Genomic DNA, 14,462 nt, shown 5'->3' with positions numbered 1-14,462 from the left:
GCCATGATGAAGGCAAGACTAGAACTGATATGAGGTGATGACCTCGATTTGACGGTCCGACTGACAGTTCTACTCTTCTCATGTGGACGATCTTCCGTCGAACGGCCTCGGATGAACTGACAGGTAAACCTGAGCGTGAATACCCGGCCTTAGGCAATACAGAACCTGAGTCTGAAAGCTTTGCAGTAAGAGGAATGATTGTCACCACATATATATATATATATATATATATATATATATATATATATATATATATATATGTGTGTGTGTGTGTGTGTGTGTGTGTGTGTGTTAATATTGATATTTATTTTTATTATCTTTATTTAGAATCATCTTGACGTTTTCTCATATTCTACCTACGGGCGCGTCATTCTAGTCATTAGTCAGTATCTTATTCCGTGTGACTGTGTCTACGATAATGATAAAACTGTAATAAAAACTGGTCAGCAGACATATTATCTTCCTTTATTCCCTGGCTATTGTTTACCAAAGAAGCAAATTACTCCGGGGATTTACACGACAGCGACCCCGGCAGCTGTTACGCCGGGTAATTCTTAGAAGAAATCACTCGAATGTTCCACCATATGCGATACGTATTATCGAGAAAAAAGTAAAAAAAGAAGAAGAAGAAAGCACAAAACCAACGTTGGCAGCTGATACGTTTCCGCTTTGGAGTCCTTGGGACTTCACTCTTTTATGGTCCCTTACTAAAAAGTTTACATTTTATTTTTACACTGAAAATTCTCGATGTTGTCGTATCTTTAGTCTTTACCAATGCTTCTGAGTTTTAAGTTTTATTGTGTTTCTTAATTGGTTTTAATTGTCTTAAAATGTGAGTATGAAGTTTAATAACATATGAAGTGTCTTCTAACTTGGATTAATAATATTGTAAATAGAGTAACTGTGGTGTGTGCTCCTGCCAGGATTATCCTACGGGAGGAGTTGGTTTGGGGTGATGAGGAATTTTAGGTAAACAAAATTACTGTAATTCCTTTGGGTGCCTTTAGAAACCATCAGCAGACCGTTACTATCAGCAGGGCTCGAGAAACGACCGGAAAATTAATCAAATAATCAATGGCAGAGGTTGGGACAATGTCTAAAATTACGATGGATTGGGACGTTGCTTGGTCTGAATGTTAATGGAGTGTTCACCTATGAGTAAACCAGTGTACTGCATTAAATGTCTACGCTTTGGTTGTTAATGACAGTTACGTGGGATAGCCGAGGGGAGAAGAGGTAGGGTCAACAGAGTTTGTATTGTTGCCATATATTGTCTCAATACTTAATGAACTGTACCATGAACTGAAGTATTGTGGGTCCGGGCTCGGGAGAGACCTGAATGTTTAACTATGGACCCACTGATCTTAGTGTGTCTCTCGGTCTTTTCATTTTGTCTGAAATACTAAAGCTTGCGAACTTTGCTGATAAAGGATTTTTGTATGGCTTCAAAGATGTTGAAAGGTATTTAACTAGGAAGGTTATGTAATGGTAGCAGTGCCATTTTAATATTACTACATTGGAATGATGGTCAGTTACTAGCCTATAGCCTAGTATGAGTTTTATAACGTTATAGGTGGGCACTAAATATGCATTTGAAAGGTTTTAGAGCTACATCACATACTGTACCACAGACAACCTATCAGCAACGTTCTGCAGAAGACAACCTAACTCAGTAAGATAGCCTACTTTTTCCTGGTTATAGACAATACAAGCAGTTAAGACTCTATGGCAATTGACGTTTTTCTAAAGCTTTTTTAGACTAACTTTTGTATCAAGAAAGTTTTTGAAAGATGGCCTACTTTTTCCTGGTTATGGACAATACAAGGTAATAACGTGTAATGATGAACAGAGAAATTGTTTTGAACTAAATGCAGGTAAAATGTGTCAAATTTACTTTAATAATTGCCATAGTCTAGCTCTCACGCGGGTTAAAAAAAAACTCATAAAAAAATTTTTCTTTAAGCTGGGAATGAGTATCTTGTCATTTTTCTGATTGTTCATGTTTTTGACTTCTTTAATTTTCACCAAAATGTTGTTCAAACCCTTGAAAATACACCATAAAATAATTTGTCACAAACATCTTAACCTACCTTGAACTTGACGTTGGGTCTTAATCTGACATCCTGGGGAGATCTTCAGTCTAATCTGACCAAGGAGGCTGTAAGTCATGCAGTGCTTTCACTTGTCATAATGATAGTTAGTCCTGAAGGCAGTGCCAAGCATTGTGTTTTGGGCAGAAAACATTTGCCACACTTTCCAAGACAAGGAAATGCTACATATTTTTGTAAACACTTTAAAAATGGCCCAAAAATGTGGCAGTACCATTCTCATAAGGTCATGAAAGGTCAAACTGCAAGCACACAAATTCCACCCTAAACACCACGAAGCTGAATGCCAAATTGTGAAATTGTAGTGCCATTGATCCCTTTTTTTTCTGTGACTGACTACTGACTGAAAAAGGCCACATGGTAGCAAGTGTTGGGACATCTCCATGGTGATTGGATGAGCAATGGTACTTGTTCATATGATTAAGTATGGAAAATGTTTTAAGTGTGAGTAGGTTAATATGATAACCTTTTCCATCTGCACAGAATTGTCAACAAAGGTTGAAGGATGATAATTTTTCATTTTTTCTATATATATATGTTTGTGTTTGTGTGTGTGGGTCTGTGAATAAATTGTGGATTACAGTCCATAGCTGTGACTTTCAAGGTGTTCTGTAAGTACTTAAACATTTTTTTCAAAGATTTGAGTACCTTTAACACAAGTGCAGGACATTAGCCTTAGTGCAATATTTTTTTGTAACAGTTGGGTAGCTTTTAGATTATAACTTCATGACCTCTCAGGTGGAGTTATTGAATTATATCTGGTAAGCTTAACGATGGAAAGAGTCCCTTCCATGCGTGAATGCCTGCCCTCCTCAGCATACAATTTTGACTGAATTCAAGTAAGTTGTAATGATTGGGATAAACAGAAAATGTTTGCCTTCTAACTGCCCCTCCCAATCTTAAGTTAGGAAAACCCTGAGTGGGTGTAATCATAAGGAGAGACAGTAGGGCCTCCCCATGCTCCCTTTGCTAGTCAAGACCCTGTCTGCATTAGGTTGAGTGCATTCCTGTAGTATACTTTTATGATTTATATGGTGTCATAGGTAAAGTTACCAGTCGGGAGAGGGGGGGCGGGTTTCATACAGCTCCACTTGCTAAACCCCTTTTTTTTTTTTTTACAAAGTTAAGTATCTTAAACCAGACCACTGAGCTAAACCCCTGTCATCCTAGGTTAGGTAAGGGAATGTGAAATGTGATGTATCACTGTGTATTAGCACTGGGTCCCAGGGTGGTATTCAGTGGTAATTGCTGTCAAGCTTTTGTATAAGATGTGATCTGTTAGTTTAAACACGGTCAGTTTTGTTCACATAAGCACCTGAAATGTGTAAGCCTTTGATAGAGCATCTTTCCTACAAATTTTTCCTATTACAGGTTATGATAGTTTTGTTAATGGTTTTTTTAGGAGCTTCAGGAAATAGGTATGCATCAGGTTCATTTAACAGATTTACCCATACAATCTGGTTTGCCAAATTAGCAGGCAAATACTAATGAAATTTAGACAAATTTTGATGAATTTAATTTTTTTTGGCTTTCAAGCCCCATAACTGTCACTTACTCAAAAAGTGTAATTCATTTTTTTTAATATATAAAACAGGGATGATTGCAGGGCATGTGAAACAAACATTTCATCTATGCTGAGATAGGTTTAATGAAGGTTTTTAAATCAATTAAATGACCATTTCAGATTAAATATTTATAAACCAAGGTAATTTGTCGTCCTCAACCATTTGTTCTTGGATTGAGCATATGAGTTACCCAGATTCTATAATACTCATATTAATTCTTAATGCCCTTTTCAGATGGCAGTGTTAGTGTTAATGATTGTCCTCCTCAACCTAAGTGGTGGTGTTCTTGGACAGGTGAGCATCCCCTTGTTGGATGGACTTCGAATTCTTAATTACACTTGAAAAAATTAAAGAACTTCCAGATTCTAAATAATTGTAATAAAGTTAGAAGGCATATTAATTTTTAACGCTTTTGTAATGCATTAGTATTTATGCTCAGATCAGTCATTCTTGAAATTTCAAATTTGTGAACAAACATATTTTAAAAATCCACATTCAGTTTGAGCCTCTGCTCTTCTCAGTGTAGAGATACTTAAAACATTGTTGGGTTTTAGTGTCTCCACACTGAGGTGGGAGCATGACACTCCGACACTGTATGTGGATTTTTAAAATTTATTTTTAAATGTTTGTTTCCAATTTGTGGCATTTTTCAAGTTACAAAGTCTTGGGATCTGATGTCATCAGGTTTATTCTTGTTTTATTGTTTGTAGTCAGATCAGAACTGCTAGTTTTTTTACACATTTTGTTGGTAGAAAATTTTTTCCCACGAAAGCGTGTATTAATTTTTACTATTTTTAACAGTAACAAACTTTTGCCCTAAACCTCAGTTACGCCAATTTTACTCGTGACTTTGAGTAAATTGTATTGTCATAACTAGTTTGTTTGTGATAAAACCACAAACTAGTTTGTTAGTGATAAAACCACAAACTAGTTTGTTAGTGATAAAACCACAAACTAGTTTGTTAGTGATAAAACCACAAACTAGTTTGTTAGTGATAAAACCACAAACTATTTTGTTAGTGATAAAACCACAAACTAGTTTGTTAACAAAACTAGTTTGTTAAATAAAACCACAAACTAGTATTCCACAAACTAGTTTGTTAGACCTTTGTTAGTGATAAAACAGTTTGTTACTGATAAAACCAATTTTATGTTAGTGACTTTTGAGTGAAAAACCACAAACTAGTTTTAGTCATAAAACCACAAACTATTTTGTTAGTGATAAAACCACAAACTATTTTGTTAGTGATAAAACTAGTTTGTTAGTGATAAAACCACAAACTTAACTTGAAGACTGTCCTGTGTGTATGGAATTTTGCTGCCTGTTCCCTCCAGTTGCAACATTTTACAAATACTCTTGGCAACACAGGCAAATAATGTCACCCACATCTGATTGGTGCTTCAGTAATGGTCAAGGGTATTTGTGTCCCCACAAATAATTGTCCTGAACTAATTTGTTCTACATTACTTGGATTGAAAACTATTTGATAAAAAGGGCCACACTTATTCAAGATATTGATGTTTTTCAAGTACGTATTTGATCCTATGAGGATAGGGTACAAACTTTCTCTTATAGATGGGTGTACCCTTGGTAAAAGCTGGTCTGGACATGAAGCATGACAAGAAGGTAGTTAACTGGGAGAAGGCAAGTGAGAGGAAAGGGGACACAACCACACTCTCTAAGCAAAGTCATTTAGTCTTCAGATGCCTTGCTTGTAGATGGTGTAAACCATAAGAGCCATCAAAGCTGTTTGATGCTTTGAGTCCCTTCTGATGTGAATGGTTGATGGTATTGGCTTGTTTGTTGTTTGCTAGTTTTGACTTGTGAGAATGATGGTACCTGATAATTCTTTTCTTGAGTATGATAAGCATAAGTGGTTGCTAGATTTGTTTCCTGTGAGCTGCTTAGTCATAGGTCCAGTGAATGAAGTAAAAATTGAGGAGGAAATAAATGGAATAGGACAGTGTCTGCGTGTTCTTTCCTGGCATGGTTTGAGAAGAGTACATGCAGACCAGAGTTAATAGAATATGTCTCCCTCTGTCTGGTACTATTGCTGGTGGATATTGGTTCCAGCTACCCTATTTCTTTTGAAGTTATGTGTCTGGCTTCTGCTCTACAGTATTAACTCGGACATCCCCAAGTGTTCTTTGGCATTCTGGTTGGGCCTTTTCTCTATGCCTAAATGCAACTTTTGTCTTGAGCCAAAAGTTCCTGCCAAAACTTTTCTGATGAACTCATGCCAGTGGCCATGCTATGTCAAAAGCGCTGCTTCTCATCAGCAGATGTTATCACTTCAGCTTTAGCTGTGCTCATGGACATTACTTTTTTTCCTGCTGTTCTTGCTGTAGCTGCTCTGGCAGCTCTGCTTTTGCCCCTTTCGAGTCCTCTTCCTCTGATGTGGAGATACCTATGGTCATGGGAGGTCAAAGAAGTATCTGCTTTACCTTCCTTCTCTTCTTTCTCTAATTGCTTGGTGTGACCCCAGTAGCTGTCGGTTACCTGCAAGTGCCTCTCATGTTGGTATTTCTTTGGGAGCGAATAGAGACGAGTCCTCGATTCCCTGAACTGCTAGATTATAGTTCTCCTGAGCTGCCTTGATGTGGCCTGGAACATGCTTACAGTTTGTCGCCTAGTTAAAGTGTGTGGCACTAGGTGTCCATTAAGTGGACCTTGGGTTTTGTCCAGGTGTCCTCACCTACAAGACATTCTGGTATTTAGATTTTCGGTTTTTTGTTAAGTGTGCTGACCCTGTTCTAAAAAAGCAGAAACAGTACATCCTAAATAATTGCAGACCCCTACCAGTTAGTCTGCAGGCTTTTGAGCAACCATAATTTTGAATACCTTTGTGAGGAAGGTATTTTGTTTTAGTGGAATTTGCCTTTTGGGATCTCTTAGAGGAAGGCAAAATTCTAGTGGTGGTTGGTGTCAGTAGGAAGTACATTAACCTTCTCGCTGGTCTGCAAACCAGTGGGCTAACCTGGTCTTGAACAGGCATCACTGTTTGTGGCCTTTTTTCAAGATAGGTTATGGCAGAAGAATTGATGCACAGGACTTAACAACCACCATACTGTTAGCTTCAAGGTTCCTTGAAGGATTCTGCAACTATGCATACAGGACTAGACTTTGGAAACTTATTTCAACTTGCCAGTAAGTTAGAGAACCTTCCACCTAAGGAGCAAGTCCTTAATGTAACCAGTTTGTATTTTCATATAAGCAACTTGCCAAGTAATTACGTGGTTAACGTTTCTAACTCGCTTGGCGAACTTTTTTTAAAAATATGCAGGAGCACTTAAGTTTAGTGTAGGTGACAAGCCCGCCCACTATCTGGGAACATAGGAAACAACCTGGCTCTGGCACACACATCAGTGTCATTTGCATTAGTTTTTTTGATAGTTTTTCAGGTGTCTTTGCAGATTTTGTTTTGATAGCCAGAACTTTTTTTTAAAAGTTTTTGCTGAATTATGTCCAATTGTAGCAGTAGCACTTTGCTAGTGTGAGTGACAAAAGCCTGATCCTGTCTGTAGTAGATGTAGGGAGCAAGAGTGCAATGTTGAGGGCAGTGTTCTGGGATAGTAAGCCTTCTCACAAATTAAAGAGAGATAGGAAGAGAAAAGCCTCACCAATGATAAGTTCCCTCCAAAGCATCCAAACCTAGTTCACAACTCTTCCTGCTGTACTCCTATTCCTACTACTGTACTACTAGCCTTTAATTAGGAGTCAACCAGACCAGTCTCAAATCCAGGACTTGGTAAAAGACTTAACCAAGATGGGCAGAGTTAGTTAGTCAAAGTGATAATTTGTTTGCCTGATGAGTGAAGTCCTTCAAGGGAGGAGGTGGCTAACCTTCAGACTGGGCTTTCAGCCAAAATATCATACATCCATCCGGGACCAAACCTAGGCAAAGTGTCTTTGGGTTTGCTTTTCCCCCCTCCCTCCTGTTGCACAATGCCAGGTGTCTGCAGACAGCCATTGGAAAGGCATCTTTGGAGGTGCACCAATTATCTTCAAGCTCTTCTGACGACTATGGCACAGACAGGAGGCACCACAAATGGTACCTAGACTCGCTCCAGCTGCTTAAGCGCCCTTCTGAGGATGTTGCTTGCCGCCATCCACTTCCCAAAGGGTCTAGCTCTGGTCTTGTAGTTACACTTTGACCCTTCTGTCCCTTCTGTCCATCACATCCACTTTTGTCTGCATTCTCATTGTCTGGAAACCTGGCTCCAAGCATCCAGTTTTTTTTTAATTAGGGACAAAAGGACTAGACACCCCATCTAGTTAGACATCATTCAAGGTTTTTGAAGTCTTTAGTTTTCTGGACTGGAAGGTGGGGGACTTCTCTGGTCTCTTTGACTCTTCTCATCGGCAAAGGCTTTTGTGGAACTAAGAGGACTCAAAGATTCTTGGAGTCTTTAGTTTTCTGGACTGGAAGGTGGATGCTATGGCTAAGAGGACTACAAGGGCTTAGCGGGAGATATCGCCTTGGACTGGCTTTGGGTTTTGTCCTGTGCTGACAAAGCCATTAGAGATGGCTCTCTAGAACTATCCACTCTAATTACCTTTGGTGTACTAAAGAAAAGAGAGCTCTGGTGCTCCTTTACTTGTAAAGGAGTCACCCAGACACAGAAGTCAACCTTGTTGTTCTCACCTCTGACCCAGCATCACCTCTTCCTTAAGGACACAGTCAAGGGAATTGCATCAGATCTTCAGAAAAAAATCCACACTAGATTTGTTGGCCCAGTTATCAAAGTGTCCCAAGGATTCATCTGCCTTTCAGGCCAGGACTTCCTCATCCTCACCCCTGCAGCAGCAGCTTTTCTTGTAGGTAGACCTAGCCCACAGTTCAGGACCTGTGAGGGCTTCTCCCACTGTCCTATTACCAGTTTCAACTACAGATTCCAGCTCATGCTGAGGGATGCACCTACTTAAAAGGCTGTGGTTTGTATTCTTTGAAATGTACAAATTACTTTTAAAAGTTTTGATTACATCTCTCAAGTTGTTTTACATGAGGAAATTTGAGCTTGGAGTAATTTCTCATCCATTCATTCTTGGAGATCCTCATTCTAGACCTTAGTAGACAGTCTTGTAGACCCCCTTTTTTTTTTTTTTTTTTTTTTTTTTTTGTCATATATGTAGATGTGCCCTTACAGTATTTGTATTTGGGAAGTGAGGGTTAGAGAATCATATGCAGCTCCTCGTAATTGCTTGTAATTTGTAACATTTTATTTCTCTAGATGACACAGACCTCTTCATTTTCCCTGGGGTCTCTGTTTCAACTCCCCAGGCATTGCCTCGTCAACCTTTTGTCCTGCAAGGAAAGTTGCAGCGAATGTGGCTATTGCTACGAGAAGTTTGTGGACTGTGTTATGGACTTTACGGCCGATAAAGCTAACAACACACTAGAAGATGCTCCAGGCATTCAAAATACTGAGGTACTTTTTCAAGTTTGTAGACTTCTAATTCTTTTATTTCCCACTGAAAGTTAGAGCAGTACAGGATATGGCTGATGTGATTAATGGTTTTTGTTGATACTATATACTCCATTGGATAAAAATTTTAGCCAAGTAGACAGTCTTTATGGCCAAATTGTGTTCTGTAGCATAACATTTCTTTTAAACCATTGATTAAGTAGATTCTGTGATTTCAATATTTTTGACAAATTTTTTTAAAAAATGCTGTGAAAATATTGCTATTTATTGCATAGTTGTTGTGGTGATAGAGTAGATTGTGCTCATACACATGGCTTGTATGAACCGATATGATTGAGTACTCAGCTATATACACAATTTCCTTTTAAGCTTTAAGTATTAGCTGAGCTGTATGCCTTCTGAAATTACAGGGAACCTTCGAGGATGATGCTACAGAAAAAGAAATGCCTGATATATGCATAGAAAAATTCAAGAAGTGTTTGCAGGGGAACTGTACTGAATGCATCTTGTGTTTCAATGTAGCAATAGACTGTGTAGATCAGTACTCGGTGCAAGAAACTGATGATGATGATGATGATGACGACGACTACTACTTTGCGGGACCTATGCATGATGCTCCTCAGTACCCAGGGTGGTTTGGTTATCCAGCAAGCCCCCTCCAGTATGGAGAGTTCATGGAGTACTCTCAGTATCCAGGAAATGGAGTACCTATAGTACCTATGTTTACTGGAGGAGCCGACCAACGTTCCGGCTCCTCTTATATGGATCAGCTGACGAGTGCCTTTAATCTAGGACAGCTATCATTCATTCCAAACAACTTCAGGTTTTTTAAATCGCAAGTGCAAAGTAGCACTCCTCCAACAGTTACTGTTGATTCATCTACTGAAAATGTGGCAGTTACTGTTAATCCAACTACTGAAAATGTGGTAGGGTGTATTACTCGATTGCTGTACAGTAGTTTGATTGTCATTACAGGTCATTATACTGAGATAAATTCCAGATATTTAGTTTGAATCATCAAATTGCATGATGCTTCAATGCTTATTTTTTGTGCGTGAAATAGACAAGCTATTTTGGAGCAGGAAAGAAAAATTACCAGGCCATACTAGTTCCTTGATATTAATGGATTTTTAAAATTTCAGGTGACTCCAACCACTGACCCTCCTGTGTTGTTCCAGGATTGCGTGACAAAATTTACAAGATGCCTCGTGAATTGTTTTGAATGTAACACCTGTTTCCCAGATTTCCAGAAATGCACAGTTTCCTCTTTCAGACCAAGAGTTAAATTTAATGTGTAACTTTAAAGAGGTTTGGAGTCTTGAACGATGTGATGTAAGATTTTGTAAGTTTTAAAAAATATAAAATAGCCTACATTATATCAGTTGTTTCATCGGCAGTTTGTTGTGTTGCCAATTTTGATTTTTCTTTGGTAATGTATAAATTTTTATCTTGCTATATATTTGAGAAATTTTGTAAAATTTAGGTAAAGCTGCAGAAAAATCTAGTGCTTTTAAGACTGTACCATTTTTATTGAAACCACCAGGCAATGAGTAAATTTTGCAAATGCTTTCCTTTCAGGTGAGTTTTATGCTTCCAAAATGATTTTGAGGCTCCACACACTAGTTAACTAAATCTATAGTATAATGGTTCCTGCATTTTTTACATTCAGGTGGCAGAATGCAGAACTGTTATTATGTAGGAAGAAAGAGTATTGAATACCAGCTGAATTAATTCACACTGCTATAGTTGAATATTAAAGCAATGCAAGTAAAATAGTGATTTGGTGTTGGGGTAGGTTTTTTTTTTTCCCTGCCCTTATATGATAGCAAAGCATCAGAGACAAGAGCTCAATGCTCATATGATGTTGCCTTGACAGCACCTAAACTATGTGCTCTTTCATTCCCTAATTTGCTTCAATAGGCATACAATATTTGGGGAAGAGAATGACTATCTTTTAGTATAGCCAGCAGTTTAAGAAAAAATTTAGGACAGTTTCCTTTATTACTGATTTTTTTGGGAGTATTTCCTACATAATGTACAGTGGAGGTAGTTCTGTAGGCTGAACTTGCTCGTGGCTTCCATTAGCACAAAATATATAAAAGCTTATTTTAGCCTCATAAAAGTAAAAAATAATTCTGTAATTTAGCATGAAGTAAGCCTATTGCTGTTAAAAATGAGTTGGATATTAATTTTCTTTACCTGGGATAGTTTGTGTGGTACTAGGTTACGTAATAGCTATCACTCACCGATAATAGATGCAAGACTGGTAAAGAGAGCCTGATATTACATGGCTGTGATATTTTTGAGTTATACTGAGGTTTGATGGCAGTCTCCTTTTGAAACAAGATAGTGATTTTCAGGATAGACTATAGATAAAGCATTGTAATTTGGCTGAAGGTCACAATCTAGGTCTGGGAGTAATAAGGGAATGAAATACTGTAATAAACACTGAAGTACTAGTAATGGCTGGGCAAATTGTATCCTGGGAGGATGAGGAGGAAGGTGATGCTAGGGGAAAGTGTGAAGTTAAACAAAAGAGCTAGGTGGTATTACAGTATATAAAATTGGAGGGGAGGACAGAAACCATTCAGTCTTTATCTCCATCCATCAAGTATATATTCAACTGAGCACCCAAATTTAAGTGCCGTTGTGCAGTGCACTGTAGGCATTAAGGTTTTTTTGCAGCATCCCTTCAGCCCCTTTCATTCCTTTTACCATACCTCTTTTCATATTCTATTTAACATCTTACTTTCCACCCTTTCTTAACAGTTGTTTCATAGTGCAACTTTGAGGTTTTCCACCTTTTATAACTTTTAAGGTCTTTTAATTTTCCTTTCGGTGCCGAATGATCGTAATTCCCAATGCTTGGCCTTTGGCCAAAATCGTATATTCCAAGAGAACATGATAGAGAAGGTTATAATTTATTGCTCATATTGAACCAATTGGAGGTTTCTAGTCTCTTTGGTGAGTTGTTTTAATTTCATCCAGTCTGTTTGGTATCTAACAGAGATCTCCAATGCATCTTTACCTTGCTACAGTTCCTCCCCTTAGTTCAGGAATGCCACCTTCAAGCCAGCCTTGTCTGGTTAAATATCAATAAAAAAAATTTTAAATACTCTTTGATGCATATTATGTATGGAAAAGCTTTCTCTGCTGTGCTCTGTAAGTCCTGAGGTTACTTTAGAGTAGCTTGATGTATAGTTAATGTATAATTAGTATTGTATGAAAATTATTTCCATTACAGGACTGTAATGATTCAAGCAGCTCAAAAGCACATTTGTGCATAATTTACATAATCTATTTAAAATGTCCACTAAAACCAAAAGCAAGAGTGGTATTGAACTTTACTGTCTGTACAGTACAGTGTGAAGGTAATCTCTCAAATCATTGTTCAGTCCTGTTAAACATTATTTTTCCATTGGTGGTGGGTTGGGGGGAAACTGCAGTTTTTCTCTTTTACAGTAAATTTAATTTTTCTTTCATATGATACTCTTGAAGCACCACTTGGTTGAGTTGACTGTTAACAGGGAAATTATAGACAGGTATGGTGTTTGGGTGCAGATCTCAGCCACTCTTATGCTTGATCCTCTACCTTTTCCTTTGGCAACGGTGGCAAAGACAGGGTCGGTTAGAGTTTGTAAATTTGCATTTATGGTGGTCTCCTTATAATTCCTGATCCTCCACATTTTCCTTTGGCTATGGTGGCAGAGGCAGGGTTGGTTATATTACATTTACTCCTAAGATGGTTTGGCTATAATGAGTATGATGGCAAAGGTAGAACTGGTTAGAGGTAGTAAATTTTCACGAAATATGAATTGCATGTAAAAGAAAAATGCTATTTACTTCTCGGGGAAAACCGACTGTTCATAAAATATACAAACCAGTGTAGAAGACTTGGTTGTTAGGTGGTGGTTTGATTGCATGGAATATTAGGTGGGGGGTTAGTATCCAGCTGCAAGGTTGTAAGAATCTTTGTATAAGAATGCATTAGTTACCAACAATTGCGGTATCCCCCCCGAGATGTCAGTTCCCTGGTCTCATTTTACCAAGGGAAAAAGCTTTTAACCTTCTATACAGCACTTCTACCAATAGAGGCTGTTAAAAATCAGTGCCAGAGTTTAGTAGGTACTTTTTGTATGAGCACTACACTGAGTAACGGTAGTGTTAACACCATAGTGAAACATGACATAAACTCGTGTCGGCATCCTTATCTTGCACAATGTCTTGACAGATATTGGGTAGTTGTATTTTACTTGCAACCATGAAACCAGTACATAGTTGACGCATTTTAAGAATATCACTCGGCCATGATGCCCCCTTCCCCTGGCACCATAGATAATGCATGACATTATTGTACCACAATCTCGGACAATATCAGTTGCTTGGATATGACACTGTTAACATAGCAACCCCCACTCTCTCCTCCAATCCGGAGATGGGTAGAGAATGACAACTGTGTCTGAAGTAGCTCACCCCTCTCCCTTCCACCCCAGACAGCACAACCCCCACCCTCCACCCAGCCGGGGAGACAAAAGATCGGTGGGAGACTGATTGCCGCCAAACATGGAGGTGGTGGTATTGTGTAGTCGAAACTACATTGGTATCGTTACCAATCTGGAAACGTACCGGAAAGAAGCAACATGCTAGGCCACTCTTCTTGACTCTTGGAAAAAGAACGTTTCGTTAAGGGATGACTGCCATACTGCAGCTTCATTGATATTTCACTGACATGCCATACAGTAAAACCCCGTATTCAAGGTCTCACGATTGCAGACTCGCCTATTCGCAGATTTCTCTGGAATGTAACACATTCATGGAAAATTTGCCCATTCGTGGTATTTTTTGCTGAGAAATATTCACTAATTATTGTATTTTCATGACTGAATTCTTTGTGATAAAACTTTTAAAACACTCGGGTATAAGCATTTTTAGAGGGATTTTTGTTTGAACTATCAAAATAGGCAGTTCTAAGCATTATTAGAGGTGAAGTATTTGCGGATTTTAGCTATTTGCGGGGGGACGTTTCCCAATGAATTCGGGGTTTTACTCTATTGTACAATGAGTAGACCGAGACGATCAACAAAGTATATCATCTTACATTTGCCTATCCCTGGTCTATGGACATGTAAATCATGCGGCCGGGTTCTCTTTCCTTTGAGAGTGACCATCCACGTAGGAGAGGCTCCAAGCCTACATCCATAGACAAGAAAAAAATAAGAACATGAAAACAACCAAGGAGAGTTATTGGTCAAATTGCATGTATGTTTTATTCCTTACGCTGTCTCGTGCTACCTGCAGTGCAGGAGACAGGGTTAGCAGATTCCTGCACACACACACATGGGTTGATCTCCTTGACAGATAA

At 38.5% G+C, this 14,462-nt stretch overlaps 1 protein-coding gene across 2 annotated transcripts; it reads left to right on the top strand.

Moving 5' to 3' along the window:
• Window positions 1-613: 613 nt before the first annotated feature.
• On the top strand, window positions 614-10,675 carry LOC136836541 (uncharacterized). 2 transcript variants are annotated; one of them, XM_067100982.1, is made up of 5 exons: window positions 614-832; window positions 3,908-3,967; window positions 8,906-9,103; window positions 9,511-10,026; window positions 10,243-10,675. In XM_067100982.1, exons 2-5 carry the CDS (start codon window positions 3,908-3,910, stop codon window positions 10,396-10,398), a joined length of 930 nt encoding a protein of 309 aa, XP_066957083.1. In that variant the 5' UTR covers window positions 614-832; the 3' UTR covers window positions 10,399-10,675. The 2 variants fall into 2 exon arrangements, with proteins under 2 accessions (XP_066957083.1, XP_066957084.1); XM_067100983.1 differs by lacking the exon at window positions 614-832 and adding an exon at window positions 1,120-1,236.
• The last annotated feature ends 3,787 nt before the right edge of the window (window positions 10,676-14,462 follow it).

This window comes from Macrobrachium rosenbergii, chromosome 56, assembly GCF_040412425.1.
Source record: "Macrobrachium rosenbergii isolate ZJJX-2024 chromosome 56, ASM4041242v1, whole genome shotgun sequence".
Lineage (NCBI taxonomy): Eukaryota > Metazoa > Arthropoda > Malacostraca > Decapoda > Palaemonidae > Macrobrachium > Macrobrachium rosenbergii.
The sequence above is the reverse complement of the archived record's forward strand: the minus strand, read 5'-3'. Positions and strand labels throughout refer to the sequence as shown.